This window comes from Colletotrichum paranaense (genome assembly GCF_030867605.1).
Source record: "Colletotrichum paranaense strain IMI 384185 chromosome Unknown Scaffold_7.1, whole genome shotgun sequence".
Lineage (NCBI taxonomy): Eukaryota > Fungi > Ascomycota > Sordariomycetes > Glomerellales > Glomerellaceae > Colletotrichum > Colletotrichum paranaense.
The window spans coordinates 1,154,973-1,169,320 of NW_026848965.1; the positions used below are offsets into that span (position 1 = coordinate 1,154,973).

The window sequence follows — 14,348 nt, forward strand, 5'->3', positions numbered from 1 at the left end:
ACCTCAGTTCATAATACCTTGGGCTAATAATTGATCTTACGGTAACAGTCAAGCAGTGATCAATATCATTTTTACTACATCACGGCACCTGCCATTGGCCTATATGAGATGATTCACGGAATTTCAGTTTGGATGGATGCCGACTCTGGCTTGGTGAATCGCCACGTCCGTTGTTCTCTGGTTTTTCTATGCATGTGAGCCCGACGAAGCTGGTTAGATGCTAGCAGACGCCATATCAGGACTGGGACTAAACATATCACCCTTATCCTCATCGCATACATTCTCCTTGTAACTTGTAAATTAGGTTTGTAGAAGCCTCTGGCCCTCTACTGGTGCATCTTGGGCCGAAGTTGACTTTCTTCAGTCTGCGTCCCATCTCAATGTTATGACCTCAGCAGTTTTGTTCCTGAGTATCAATGTATGTGATGCCACAGGGGTTCCTTCTGTTCCAGGGCCGGGGCAGATCACTTTTTTCCTCGCTATCTGAACCTGAGCCGGTCCGATGTCGTTTGTAACATGTTTTCTGTCCTGTGGAGGGTCGTTCTGAGGGCCCCTATCTGCATGCCAACAGCGTTGCCGGAAAAGCTGGGTCCATGAACTATACCCGAGTCTTGGCTTTTGAGTATTGTGCTCCCGTCGCGGTTCTTTGAAACAAAAGAACTTCCAAGGGCCCATCAATGACTGGGATATGGTCAAGGTCCTCAACTCGGCTGGCACAGTGCAGAGTGTCAAAAATACTTGATAATAGTACCTCTGTCGCTAGTAATGAGAATGTTTTGGGTTCTTATTGTTGAGTAGCGTCAATGTCACGTATGACTTTTACAGTCTGGCTGGGATAATACCTCACGACAGACTTTTCTGCGCCGCAACCGGCCTGCGTTGACGCAGGGGCAGCCCGGCCGTTCCGAGACGAGAAGATTGCTCTTGCGTCCACTATGTGGCAGGGCGGGAATCGGGCTGGCCTTTACATTCGAGGTGGCGGATGCCATAATTTCAACCGTCTTCGAAGGTCCAACGGCTCTTGAAACTGCTTCATCTCGGGCAAGGGAAGTGTGACAGAATAGCTGTTTTAATGTCAATAGGATTGGCTGATATGCTTTAACAAGTGATCAGAATTGTCCATTTTGGGTATTATTCAATAGGGGCCAAGAGACCACACACATCCCAGTTTTCAGCCTTTGGTAATCTCGTCTTCCTCGTCCTCCCATTCGCCCGTATCCTCCATGGCCTCATTGACCTGGTATTCGGCATCCCCAGCCAGACCCTCGCCGTCAAATTCGTCGTCATAGTCCATGTCCACGTCACTGTCATCAGCCTCCTTGCCCTTGCCGGCATTGGCTTTCCGCTTCTTTTCGACGTTCTCCTTTTGTTGTTTCCGCCTGGCCTCCTTCTCCTTCTGTCTCTGCTCCCAGCGCTTCTCCAACTCCTTTACCTCCTCCTTGGACTTGTGGACATACTCGTGCCACATAACCTTTCCAGAGCACAAGCCTTCCTCAACCTTGGTCAGACGCAGGCGCATACGAGGACCTAGCTCGACGAGCTTGACCGCACGCTTTTCAACGGCATCATCCTCATCGGCCATATCGTCGTCGACCGGGGCAGCGCTCTTCCTTATCTTCTGAGCCTTCTGTTCCTTGACCTCGACTTCGGCATCACTGTCGAGCTCGCTTCCGCTGGTTGCATCGGTGAGATATCCGTCCCCGTTCTCTCCACCCTGAAGAAAGTCGGCGATATCTTCCAGCTTTCCAAGATTCGGCACACCCCCCTTTCCGTTTGTCTTTGAAGCCAACAGCTTCTCTGCCTTTTCGAGCCTTCGGAGTGGCCTTGAGATTCCTGTTGACCGTGTGGTAATGGCGTAGTGCCGCATGTTGATAATAAAGGATCCCTCGTTCTCGGGGTCCTTTTCGCGGTTAAGCAGTAACGTGCGCTTAATCTTGCTCAGGGGCGTCGCGTTCGGGTTCAGCGGAGGGAAGACACTGGACCAGACGGAGGTCACCAAGGACTCGAGATGTTTGGGCACCTTGGATGTTGCGTCGGCGTCGGGGGTATGGAAGTTGTTCATGACGAGCTGGGATGGTTTAGCAAAATTCGAGCAAATAGGGCAATTGATGTCGTACCAATGGCGGAGCAATCTGCTCTTTTCCGCTGCCCTTGGGGCGTCTCTGGGACTTCTGTACATCCTTGCACAGAGAGTATTTCTCGACTCGGAAGTTCAGTGTAGGGCCTCGAGGTGTGAGTGCCACGCGCAAATTGGTATTGCCGCTCTCTGATCGCGAAAAGAGCATCAGGTGAGTGACGCCGAGGGGGCCGGTCATGACAACGTAGTCCTTCAATCGGTTTGCTCTTCTCTCCTTCATTCGACTGGCAGTCCCCGGCTCCATGACCTTTCGGAAATCGGCAGCAAGTTGGCTCACGCTGGAGCCAACCTCACCCGCGCCGATGCGGATGACCATGCTCTTGGGATCCTTTGCGCCATTGTTCTCGCCGGCGGTGACAGGATTGCTGGCACCGAGGTGCGTCCTCTTCTTGACTCTCTTGCGCGCCATCTTTTGATGGGTTCGGGGTGGTAATTGGCTTGGGGTAAGAAAACCTTGACGTCGTTGAGTTGTCGAGGATCCAGAATCCGCAATTCGAAAAGCAACTGGGCCTTGGGCGGACCTGGGTGCTTTGGTTGTCTGCAGGAAATTTTTTGGCGGGGCCCGGTCGATAAGAACCAAAAAAACAGCCTTCACGTGCTGATAACACTCAGATCTCCACTAAAAACTTTCCCAGAGCGTGGGATGTCATCAGGTCGCGCCAACTGCTAAACTTTTTGCACCGAAGCCTTCGACAATCGCTTTCCTCTTTGCGCCACACCGCACAGCGAGCTGTTGACGACAAAGATGCCTTCCTCGACGACAAAAAAGGCGATATCGAAGGCGAAGATGCCTTCCTCCAAGCGACAAAAGGTGGCGCAAACGGGCTCGTCTTCCAAAGTGTCTCGCAAAGTCGAGGCGGAAGCTTCTCCATCCCCACCAACCGAATCTGAAGCCGAATCTGGTTCCGAAGACAATATCGCAGCCGATGCCGATTCCGATGTCGAGATCAATGCTGACGTTACTGCCGATGCCACTGAGGAAGTGACCAAGAGCTTCAAGGAGCTGGTAAATTGCAACCAAGACCCCTCCTTTGGCCCGTGATGGTCTCTAATGTCAATGTCCCAGGGTGTCGTCGAGTCCCTATGCGAAGCATGCGAATCTCTCGGATACAAGAAGCCCACACCTATTCAGGCTCAGTCAATCCCTCACGCCCTTGCGAATCGCGATATCATTGGTCTGGCCGAGACAGGTTCAGGAAAAACGGCGGCTGTCAGTAGACCCTTTCTTCCTTCCATACACACCTTCAGCCCACCTCGGAACCGTACCATGAAAGCCAGATAGGGTCGAGACGAACATGTAGGCTTGTTCAAGTGTCCAAGACTCTTGTGCGATTGTAATGTGAAAACCCGATCGTCATCGACTTTCACAGATCCACTGCCGTTTTCCTCTACCCGTCACGACTGTACGGACTACAAGGCTACCCAATGCGGCCGCTAACTACCATTCACAGTTCGCACTCCCCGTTATTCAAGCACTCTTGGAGAAACCTCAACCGTTCTTTGGACTTGTTCTCGCGCCCACAAGAGAGTTGGCGGCACAGATTGGTGCACAGTTCGAGGCACTTGGTAGCCTGATTAACTTGCGATGCGCCGTAATTGTCGGCGGTCTCGACTTCGTTGAGTCAACCCCCTCATAGATCTCCCCGCCGCAGAGAATGCTAACAGCTCGGACAACAGGTCTCTCAGGCTATTGCTCTCGGCAAGCGCCCCCATATTCTTGTCGCTACACCCGGACGTCTGGTTGATCACCTCGAGAAGACTAAGGGTTTCTCCTTGCGCTCGCTGAAGTACTTGGTGATGGACGAAGCCGATAGACTGCTTGACATGGATTTCGGCCCAGCCATCACCTCTCTCCTCAAGTTTCTCCCCCGCGAACGCCGAACTTTCCTCTTCTCCGCCACGATGAGCACAAAGATCGAGAGTCTGTCCCGGGCCAGTTTGAGAGACCCAGTCCGCGTCAGCATCAGCTCCAACAAATACCAGACGGTCAAGGGGTTGATCCAGCACTACTGCTTTGTTCCTCATACGCAAAAGGATACCTACCTGATTTATCTTGGTAACGAGTTCGCCGGCAAGCGCATCATCATCTTCGCCCGCACTGTTGCGGAGGTGCAACGGTTGTCGATCCTGCTGCGTGCGTTAGGATTCTCCGCCATCCCTCTGCATGGACAGCTCAACCAGACTGCGCGTCTTGGTGCGCTTTCCAGGTTCCGTGAAGGAACTCGCCAGATTTTGGTCGCCACCGTGAGTCTATGACATATACCGCGCTGTCTCTCTCTTTGGCGAAGCTAATTAGTACCAGGATGTCGCTGCCAGAGGTCTCGATATTCCGCTCGTCGACGTTGTCATAAATCACGACTTGCCGCAGGACAGCAAGACCATGTATGTCGTACCCGCAAGCAAACAGTTTACCGTAGCTAACCACATCAGGATTCATCGAATCGGTCGTACCGCTCGTGCCGGAAAGTCAGGCATTGCCATCAGTCTAGTCACACAATACGACCTCGAAATTTACCTGCGAATCGAGGCCGCCCTCGGCAAGAAGCTGACCGAGTACCCCACGCAAAAGGACGAGGTCATGGTCTTCCAGGGTCGCGTTGAGGAGGCACAAAGACACGCCAGAATGGAGATGAAGAATCTGATGGAGAACCAAGGCAAGAAGGGCTCGACTCTCAAGGGTGGGAAGAAAGGCAAGGGCAACAAGAGGCGTCACGACGACATGGACGCTGAGGAGGGCTAATAATTTGATACCTATCTTTTTTTTCCCCGGGGAGTTTCCGGTGTTTCTAGTGTGTCTGAGATCGTGAGACAGCTTTCATCACTGTTGAAGATTGAACAAAGCTTGGGTTGGCAGAGGGTTGCAGATGCCTTCCGTTTTTATTCAGGTCAAGCATGCCGTTGAGATGGAGGCGGATTAAAAGTGATTTGAACGTATTTTCCTGTTATCAGGATTTCACGTCATGCTGTCTCTACTAGCTGCGGCAGGCGGAGTTGAAGAGAACGGCTGACCAGTACTTTTGAGAATAAGTGAATTAAGTAGTGTAGTAAAACAGTCATCTATCCTTCAGACTCGTTGCAACATCAAACTCCTGTCCTGAAAACAACGCCAATTCCCACAGAAAACGAAAGAAAGGTCCAACATGGGTATATGCCGAGAAACAAGCGCAACCTCCAGCGCAGACAACTCCCCAGAGAATTGGTACAAAGCATTCAATCAGAATTCATCGTCGGCGACCGTCTCCCATCGCTTCGTCGCGAGCTTCCGCATCTTCTTGGGACTCCCCGAGCTGCCACCAGTACTTTCGTTGCTAACGCGTAGTTGCTCCATCTTGCGACCGAGGTTGCTCACACCAGTGGCGCCGCCTTTGCGGACACCAAAGTCTTCGCGTTCTTGGAGCGGCTTCCGCTTGCTCGGGCTTCTTTGCGCGAGCTCCCGCTTCAGGATCTCGTTCTCGCGTCGAAGTCTTTCGTTCTCGTCTTCAAGGTCCTCGACGAGTAAATTCTCTTTGTCCTCGCCGGCCTCGTCGTCGATTGTTAGGCCAAGCCCCTTTTCGAAAAGCTCCATCTTACGATCCCAGTGCTCCTCGCCCTTCTCTTGCTCTGCAGCAAGAGTTGCTTTCCAGCGGGCCAGCTCTAACTCGAAGCGAGCGTCAAACTCAGCCATGCAATCCTCGCGTACTGTCTGCTCTAGCTCCAGCAGTCTGTCTTCCATGCTGAGCAGATGTGCTTCAGCGGTAACTCTCATCTCGCGTTCGTTGTCTAGCTCGACGTGAAGGTTGGTTATCTCTTCCTGCATACGAGCAATTTCCAGCGCCGCATGCTCCATGAGCACTCTGTCTCCGTTATCTGAATTTGGAGAGAAGTTGCGATGGCCAGACGATCCATGGCCAAAGTATCCTCGGCGCTGTTGAGGCAAATCAGGGGATCTCATTCCTGACGGCGGGTGTGCTGATGAGGGTGTATCGGCCAGAATAGTCGATGTAATGCTGGGAATCCGAGGAATCGTTACTTCCCTAGCGAGGGCGCTATATCTGAGAATCTGCGAGGTAGCATTCGCGTCGCCGTGTGCATCGGCAGTGACGATCATAATGCCTCGCTGGGCATTCCGACGAGGCACAACACCCGCAGATGATGAAGACGACGCCGAGAAGGAGTTTGAGAACAGAAGCTCAGTCATCTTGCATTGCCGGAATGGCATGACAGTAGGCTATGTTGTTTCACGTTAGATTTGTCCTGGTTGATGGTCTCCATCCGACTTGACGTACCTTGCTGCTGTTGCCCATGCCGCTTTGTGCCTGGAGACACTGACCGAGATACATCAGACTCTCGTTGATCTTGCCGGCTTCGGCGAGAGTTGCGCCTTGCGTCTTGGCATCTCGGGCACGCTCGGAGCCAGCCAAGTCAACAATAGTCAGAGTATTGCCGGTCCAAGATCGGTAGCGCCCTGCTCTGGATCTTTTCTTCACCTCAACACAGAAGAACCCGTGGCTGCGTGAGGAGACACTATTGCTGCCAGTTCCAGCAACCTGACGCTCATGTAAACCTGCCTCCAATACCATGATAGCTTCTCTCATGGTCGTACACGCAATCTTCTTCAGTCCAGCCACAACCTTCCTATCGGAGGACTGCTCGGTTGATTTGAAGAGTAGAGGCCGACGCCGGTACTCTTTTGTAGCGTTGGATTTGATGGGCGGGGTTAGAAGATCGTAAATTTTGTCATTATAGACCTCGTACATGGACAAAACAACGGCGTAGTCTGAATCGGGGTCCGAAGACACGTTGACGGAGCTAATGTCAGGAGCTGAGGGAAGAGCTGAGGGTCGCTGCAGGGCGCGTCGAGGGGTTGGAGGAGGACCGTGTTCACCCTTCACTAGTTGTTTAGCTGTGTTCTTTACTTTGGGTGCTGTAGTCACAGCCATGAAGTGCTTTTCAGCGACGTCTTCGTGAATCTTGAAATCTTCCCGCACTGGCGTGGAAAAGCGATCGCGAGGCTTGCCCCTTGGATGGTCTGGTGTCGACGGCACAAGACGCACGCCTGTCAACTCGACTGGCTGCTGGAATCGCTTTTGCCTCTCGTTGTGTGCGAAAGGCTGAAAGGGAAATTCGACGAAATGAACAGGGGGTCCTACAAGCATCGGTGTTCCCGCCCTTGAACCTCCCCCGCGGGATGAGCCAAAGTCTGCGAAGACAGTCTCGAGGAAACACGGTGCGGATATAATGGTGGCATCCGAGGCATCTGAGGACTGGAGAGAGCTCTCCAAAGTCGGTGAGTCGTACATGTTGGAGCCAATTGATCTGAAGACGACGTCGAGCGCAAGTTGTGTCATGCCTCGTGTTGAGCGTGAGCCAAGAATAGTGTGCGACTATACAATTTATTAGAACAAGTAAGCCAAGATGGGTTACCGAATACAGCTCGAGACTACCTTTCCTGATCCAGTGACGCCCAGAGTAGCGATCAGAGCATCGGTACCATGTCCACCATGAGGAGCCAAGACACCCTCAACAAGTGAGGCGACTCCTGTGCAGTGGAAAACATCGAGCTGAGAGGCCTCTTCTTCGAAGACTCTGGTGAAGGCAAACTTTTCTGTCGATCGCTTGCGGTCATTGGGAGGGTTCAGTGTAATATGGGTTGGATGCGAGCCCTCGTTGGACTCTTCGACATCGACGAATCTGTCGGACGAAGCTGCGCCAGCCGGGGGCGGTCTCAAGCGCAGATATACCTGGAAGAGGTTTGCCGACGACTTCTGCGGTAATGCGGAATCCATCTTTCGCTCTGTTGTTAAAGTTCCTCCGGCGTGGATTGAGTAGATTGGCGATGTCTCTGCTCGGGGACACGCGATTGTCGTGTGATTGATGCTCTTCGTCGAGGTTGAATATCTAAAGCTGGGTCGTCTGGGTCGCGAATAATGCCGATGGGACAAAGAGACACAATCCTTGTTTACTGCGATGACCGGGCAACGAGATAAGATAAGCGAGTTCGAGTCGCCCGATTAGATAAGCCGTGAGAATAGGGACGTGCACGTTGATGTCCCTGGCCCCCTGGCAGAAATCTGATCTCACCCCCACCAACTTTTTTTTTGCACGGTGCTCCCCGCTGAGACAAAGTCCCCAGTGGGGCCCGGCTACAGGTACGTACTGCATGTAGGCGCCGGGTCCGACCGATGGTGGGAGGACCTCGAGCTGGGAATTCACAGGTCCAGTCCAACTTCACGTCTCCTTTTGCTCACTTGGCTTAGTCGGTAATTATGGCGAGGCGCCCTTTCTGGAAGCTATTCGTTGTCAAGACTCAACAGCGGCACTGCACTAAGTACATACGACCCGACTTGTCAGACAATTTTGTGTCTTTGTTCCTGAATGTGGCAGCATTACCTATCCCTCGATCATTGACTTTGAGTCAGACCATTAAAGTGTGTAGTCACCACAGGGGCGATCATTAGGTAGGTTGACTGGTCAAGCCTAGGCAGAAAACATAGACCAAGTCTCTCACTGGAGTTGTTGTAGGCATGAGAAGAGCTACCTATGCCCGCTATGGCAGCTCTCTATTCCTTATACAGAGCTCTGTGTTCTTGCATGTAATAGCCCCTCGATCAAAGTTTTACTCAGGCTCGTAGGTCAAATACTTGAGGGATGCACAGGCATCATCCGGCTCGTCAACCCCTCATTTCCCGTCAGTGAGTCATGGACGACAAGAAAGTCAGACAACGCGGACCAGTGCCGTCCAAGGCTGATCCCAATTCCTCCCGCATGACTGGTTGGAAAATTTGAACATGAAGCACTGGGCCCTTTGGGTGGATTGTGGTTGGATTAAGTTGAAAAAAATTTACGAATACACTACGGGCAGCACCGAACCTCCGAGGAGCCTTGAGCCCGCCTAGGCCGGAGCTCGAATACCTACCCTTTTTTCCTACGGGTTATTCCCAATCTGCTGGTTACCACACCTGAATCTGGATGACCCCTCCGAAAGCTACGTATCTGAAAAGGACGCTTGACTTTGAGTCTTCCACTGTAAGGTCCTTGCAAGATATGTATCAGAGAGTATGGCGTACCTACGCTTCCCACAGATAGGAAGGAGTCAACAGGTGACTCAACAATTCTCAAACAGAGCAACTGATGTCCAATGACTCTTCTGGATGACTGAAGTTACGGTGTGCTCAAGTGGCTGTTGGTCTTGAGACGTAGACTGATGAGTTGGCCCCTCGACTGCCCCTCGGTGATGCGCCTCGAACAGACGACCTTGCGAGCCGAGGCGAATCAGGAGACCGCCTACCTAATACGCATGCTGGAAGCCAGATGCCTGTGCAGGCAAGCGGTGGGCCGTATCCCGGGCTAATAGGGATACTTTGTACGGATACAGATGCATTGGGTGATGGGAAACTGCAAAGTACAGATATGGCCAGTACCTACACTATGGAGTAGTGAGTGGGGTTACGTGAGAGGAATTTGCTTGGTGCTTGTCAAGGCTCAAGAGGCAGAACTCAGGAGTCAGGAGCTTGACCCTGTGGAGACCGCAATGCACAATCTTGAGGCCACAGCTGCGCCTCTCCCCATCTTCGAGTAGTAGCCTATGGGTTGCTCCCAGTTGGCACCTGGATTTGCCGCTGTTCATGGATGAAGCGTCAACGCTGCGTTGCGGTGTACGATGGATGGTGACCACCTCCCTATTCCGCTATGGTCAACCATTTGGATCAGCAAGACTACGACAAACATCTCTCGATACTGAGAAGAGCCTACGCAGTCACGGCAGTGTGTACGCCCAAGAGGTGTTCGGCGGGTCATGAGGGAAGGATTAGATATTGGATCTGCCACAATGGAGGAAGGATCAGCTTGTCCCCCCTCCCCCTCGATCTGGACCAGCCTGACGGGTGACGACAGATGGAGGGGTCAAAATCCATTACGGAGTATGTGCCTGGAAGAACTTGGAATAGGTAGACGGGACAGTGAGGTGACACAGGTCGAGGGAGGGGCAGAAATGGTTTAATGAGGTCGACGTTGCTGCCACGGTTGCGTGCTGTGCTGTGCGTGCTGCCGCCTGCGAAAGGCACCTACCAGGTTCGAGGCGAAGAGGGGCGCGGTTGACTTGCAGTTGCTAACCTTTCCACACAGGGTCCTTTCCTCCACATTTTACTGACTTTATCCACTAAATGACGCCGTATCTCCAGCGGATTCTCAGCGCCTGCAGGGCAATTGTAGGAGCACCGGGGGGAGCAGACCGCGAAAAGGCGGTGACGGCGCGCCGGATGAGGGATAGCGCCGTCTCGCTACCCACTCTCAGCGAACCAGAGTGCCAGGCAATGGCAGCAGTGGGCAGGCACGCAGGGCCGCAGATTCCCACACCTTGAGACCCCACCAAAACGGGAGACTTTCAATATGGAGAAGGAGGCACGGAGGAAAAAGTTTGGGCGACAAACGGCAACAGCCAGTAGGTACGTATCCCACACTACGTACCTACAGCGTAGCAGCCCACCAAAAAAAAAAAAAAAAAGTTCGATTGGGTGCTCCACACCCAAGGACGGGGCGACTGGGGGAGCCATATTATTTTCGGAATCCCGGTGCCTCTCATCCTCTTCCCTCTTTTTTTCCTCTCTTCCATCTCAACCATCAAAACCAATTTAACCCCACGAGACAACGAAGTCGCCCTACAACCTTGAAAAGGATCTAGAAACAAACACAAACTTCGTCGAGAATCATGTCCGCCGCTTTCGCTGAGCTGTAAACGCCCACTGCGGAGGTGCCCCTGCGCAGGCACCTCTGCAGTCCAGCAGCCCATCGAGACATTCAATCCATTCTGTTTCCCGACGAAGTTCAAACAGGCTTTCACTGTCCAGAGCCCTCATTGAGAGGACGTCTCTGGCCCATTGACGGAAGTCTGCATCGCTTTTCACTAGAATCGATCAACAAGCCCACTATTCACCGGGCTACGAGAAGCCTATTCGCTTGAAGAAAATATCTTCACCTCCACCTAATCCGACTACCACGACCCCTCCCTCTATCCGACCTAAGACACGATAATTCAGTCGCCCTAGACCTACCTACAAACAAGGCTCACCAAGAGAGCAAATTACATACAATACACAACTATACACATCGTTGGGCATTCGCACGGCATTGATTAGCGCCGGTTATCCAGACAAACTCCCACCCCTCCGAATACTACCATATTGGGTTTCAACCCCTGCCTTACCACCACCAACCATGTCACGCAACGTTCGCAACAAGGCTTCTTCGGCCTCGAGGAAAGCCGCCAAGCGTCGCGACTCTATTACCTCTTCGTCGTCCTTCGACCTGTCTGACGAAGGAGGATATTCTGCTGTCGAAGATATTAGTGATTCTTCTGACGATGACGAGGAAGATGTCGACGCGGCCGAGGAGGAACATATTCTCCACGAGGTGCTACCTATCCCCAGCATCCCGATTCCTCCCCGGCCGCCCATTGTCCAAGAAGAAGAGGATGATGACGATGATGATGATGACGACGAAGAAGATGATGAAGAGGAGGAGCAGGAGCAAGAAGACGAAGATGATGGCGCAGCAGACATCGAGGATGCCGCCAGTTGGGATGGCATCATGTCAGAGGTTGACGAAAGTGCTGCTTCTGATCACCACCACCGTCCTGCGGAGCGCCACGTGCGCTTTGATGTTCCCTCGAGTGATTCCGACTCCACCGATACGGAAGATGATCATGCCGATTTCTTCCCCGACATCTTTGTCGATCAGAGTTCTCTCGATCCGGCCTTCCGTCGCGAGATTGAAAAGGATGATGAAAACGACGAGTCTGAAAACTCAAATTCATTCTGGGACTACCATGGCGATTATCATGGAGCCTATGGGTACGCCCCTGACGCAGACTCGGATATTGAGGCTGTCGTTCAGGAACTCGGCGATGATGATACGCCAATTGCTACTCCTATGACCACCGGCGAGCTCTCTGAGATGCCCACTCCGGTCGCAGCGCTTGAGGAAACCCAAGAGCTAGACGGCTATGAGAGTGAGTTTGCTCTTTGTGACAAGAATCATGAGAATGTGTGATTGCTAACTCGCCCAATTAGCTGATGGTGATACCACTGAAGAAGATGAGCCGGAGCCAGTTGTCCGCCGCAAGATTAAGCGTCCCGAACCCTCCGCGGATCAGTGGGATGATTCTGACACGGATCATCCGGTCAAGGGCCATCGTGGACAGCCGCGTGTCGGCCGCTTCAACCTCGACAACTCTGAGCGGAAGCCCATTGCTGTTGTGAACCCCATCTCACGAAAGATGATGATCTTCACTCCCCATCGTCGCCGTCAGCTTGATCTGTCCCCCGAACAGTTCAACTTCCAATTTCTGGCCCCCATTGATGAGAACCAACCCTCTCCCATGATGAGCAGTTCTGCACAGATTATGATGAGTGCAATGTTCTCATCCAATACCTTTGGTGACTACCTCAACACTCAGGCCATGGGACCTACCGAGGCCTTCTTCCCCTTCCAGTCCGAACCCAATACTGCCGATGAGAGCTCGGATGTTGGATTCGATGAGGAGGAGGATGACGAGGTTGAAAAGTCTTTAAACATCAGCGACTTCATCGAGTTCGATGAGGGCCGGTCCTCTGCGGATGAAGACGAGGACAACCAGTGGGACGCCGATCCCTTGAACTCTACCCCTGCTCGACCACGCACCGCTTCCAGCGATGTTGACCTCCACTCCCACATCAATGCCACCAACGTGGGAGCATTCCGTCGCGACCAGATCAACCAACGTCTCATTCTGAGCGACAAGGCCACGCAAGACTCCCTCGCCCTAAGCAGTCCATACAACTACACTGCTCTGCGTGGTCTCAAGTCAGATCGCTTCGAAACTGCAGCCGTTCCCTTGACGCCCCTTCGACGATCCAAGAAGCAGATGCGTGACGCAGCGCGCAGTCCTCTAGAGTCCATGTCACAAAAACGCAAGGCATCCAGTGAGATGCCCATGGGCCACAAGCGCCATCGCAGCATCTCGGATGTCAACTTGCTACACATCTAGCCGATGCCGTAGCGTTTGGCTTATCCGGCATGTTTAATGCGACAAAAAACGGTTGAGGATGGCGTGGCAAGGTGTCCTCAAGTAATAGGCACCTGCCATCCCTGGCCTCATACACATTGGCTATCGGTGCCCTTCTTGTTTCCTTATGTTACACATTCTTACACTCCCCGTCGAATCGACGGGAATGACGGTAGACAAAAGCGCAAAAGTTATAGACCTTGAAAGCAAGTGTCTGAAGAGCGAACAAAGTCAGCCCCATACAACCGACCAATTCTTGTTGGTGGATAGAGTCTCCCTCTCACGGTCTGCAGCGGCAACCTGTTTCCTAGTTTCGTATCAATGAAAATCATGATATCCTACCTTGTGCCGTTACTGTGTGTCTATCTTGCATTACCTATTCAATCCTGTGACGATACATTAATTAGTCCACGCTTGGGAGCCGTAACGATGGGTGAGATAAGACTCTAGATTTGCGTTTGCTCTGCATGAAGATATGTCAAAAGACAACAAGTATGTACAAGAAGGAATTCATCATCCCGTCTTCTCAAGCCCGCCCCAACCTCACAGCAGTCGTCCCTTATTATAAATAGCTCTTCCAATCCCCTCGCTCATAAGCATTCCAGCCGGCCGATGCATTGACTCAGCTGTAAGCGTCAATGGCATTGTTGAACGCCGTATCAATCGGCTCAATCAGCGTCTTAGCGAAGGCCTGCAACGCCTCGGGGACCTTCTCAATGACAGCCGCGCTGAACTTGTCCGTCGCGCTCTGCTCCGACTTGAGGTTGAGCAGAATGACCGGGCTCAGCAGGAGCTTGTCAAACTTGGGCTTCGCGTCAACGACGGCGGTGAGCGTGGTCTGCACGCCGCTCGACAGCTTCTGCGTCGCCTGCGCCACCCCGATGGCCTCGAGGGCGCTGAGCGGCTCCGAGTCTTCGGCGACCTTGGTGGCCTCGTTGATCTTGATGAGGAGCTTGGTGGAGTCGATGATGATGGGAAGCGTGCCGAAGAGGCCGCCATCCCAGGACGACACGGTGTCGCCCAGCTCCGTGTTCTGGGCCGCGATCTCATCCATAGCGGCCACGATGGCGGCGCCGTCGGCGAGGACTGAGGTGGCGAAGAGGCCGAGGAGGGAGAACTTGAGAAGCATGTTGTCTGTGGTCGAGGTCTCTGTGGACTAACACAGCCGAGAGCTTTGCTTGAGTATTGAGA

General features: G+C 52.8%; 5 protein-coding genes across 5 annotated transcripts; 2 read left to right on the forward strand and 3 right to left on the reverse strand.

The window, feature by feature from the left end:
- Positions 1-1,171: 1,171 nt before the first annotated feature.
- On the reverse strand, positions 1,172-2,546 carry CPAR01_09203 (brix domain-containing protein; the record flags this gene model as incomplete). Its single annotated transcript, XM_060493468.1, has 2 exons — positions 1,172-2,068; positions 2,118-2,546. 2 exons carry the CDS (start codon positions 2,544-2,546, stop codon positions 1,172-1,174), a joined length of 1,326 nt encoding a protein of 441 aa, XP_060347598.1.
- A 378-nt stretch (positions 2,547-2,924) lies between these two features.
- Positions 2,925-4,877, forward strand: CPAR01_09204 (DEAD/DEAH box helicase; the record flags this gene model as incomplete). The annotated part of the gene is made up of 6 exons (XM_060493469.1): positions 2,925-3,143; positions 3,204-3,347; positions 3,589-3,753; positions 3,815-4,381; positions 4,440-4,519; positions 4,568-4,877. The coding sequence occupies 6 exons, from the start codon at positions 2,925-2,927 to the stop codon at positions 4,875-4,877; spliced, it is 1,485 nt and encodes a 494-aa protein (XP_060347599.1).
- Positions 4,878-5,351: 474 nt separating this feature from the next.
- Positions 5,352-7,902, reverse strand: CPAR01_09205 (kinesin motor domain-containing protein; the record flags this gene model as incomplete). Its single annotated transcript, XM_060493470.1, has 3 exons — positions 5,352-6,344; positions 6,403-7,500; positions 7,561-7,902. 3 exons carry the CDS (start codon positions 7,900-7,902, stop codon positions 5,352-5,354), a joined length of 2,433 nt encoding a protein of 810 aa, XP_060347600.1.
- Positions 7,903-11,329: 3,427 nt separating this feature from the next.
- Positions 11,330-13,139, forward strand: CPAR01_09206 (uncharacterized protein; the record flags this gene model as incomplete). The annotated part of the gene is made up of 2 exons (XM_060493471.1): positions 11,330-12,122; positions 12,184-13,139. The coding sequence occupies 2 exons, from the start codon at positions 11,330-11,332 to the stop codon at positions 13,137-13,139; spliced, it is 1,749 nt and encodes a 582-aa protein (XP_060347601.1).
- Positions 13,140-13,779: 640 nt separating this feature from the next.
- On the reverse strand, positions 13,780-14,286 carry CPAR01_09207 (uncharacterized protein; the record flags this gene model as incomplete). The annotated part of the gene is made up of 1 exon (XM_060493472.1): positions 13,780-14,286. The coding sequence occupies one exon, from the start codon at positions 14,284-14,286 to the stop codon at positions 13,780-13,782; it is 507 nt and encodes a 168-aa protein (XP_060347602.1).
- Positions 14,287-14,348: the final 62 nt, after the last annotated feature.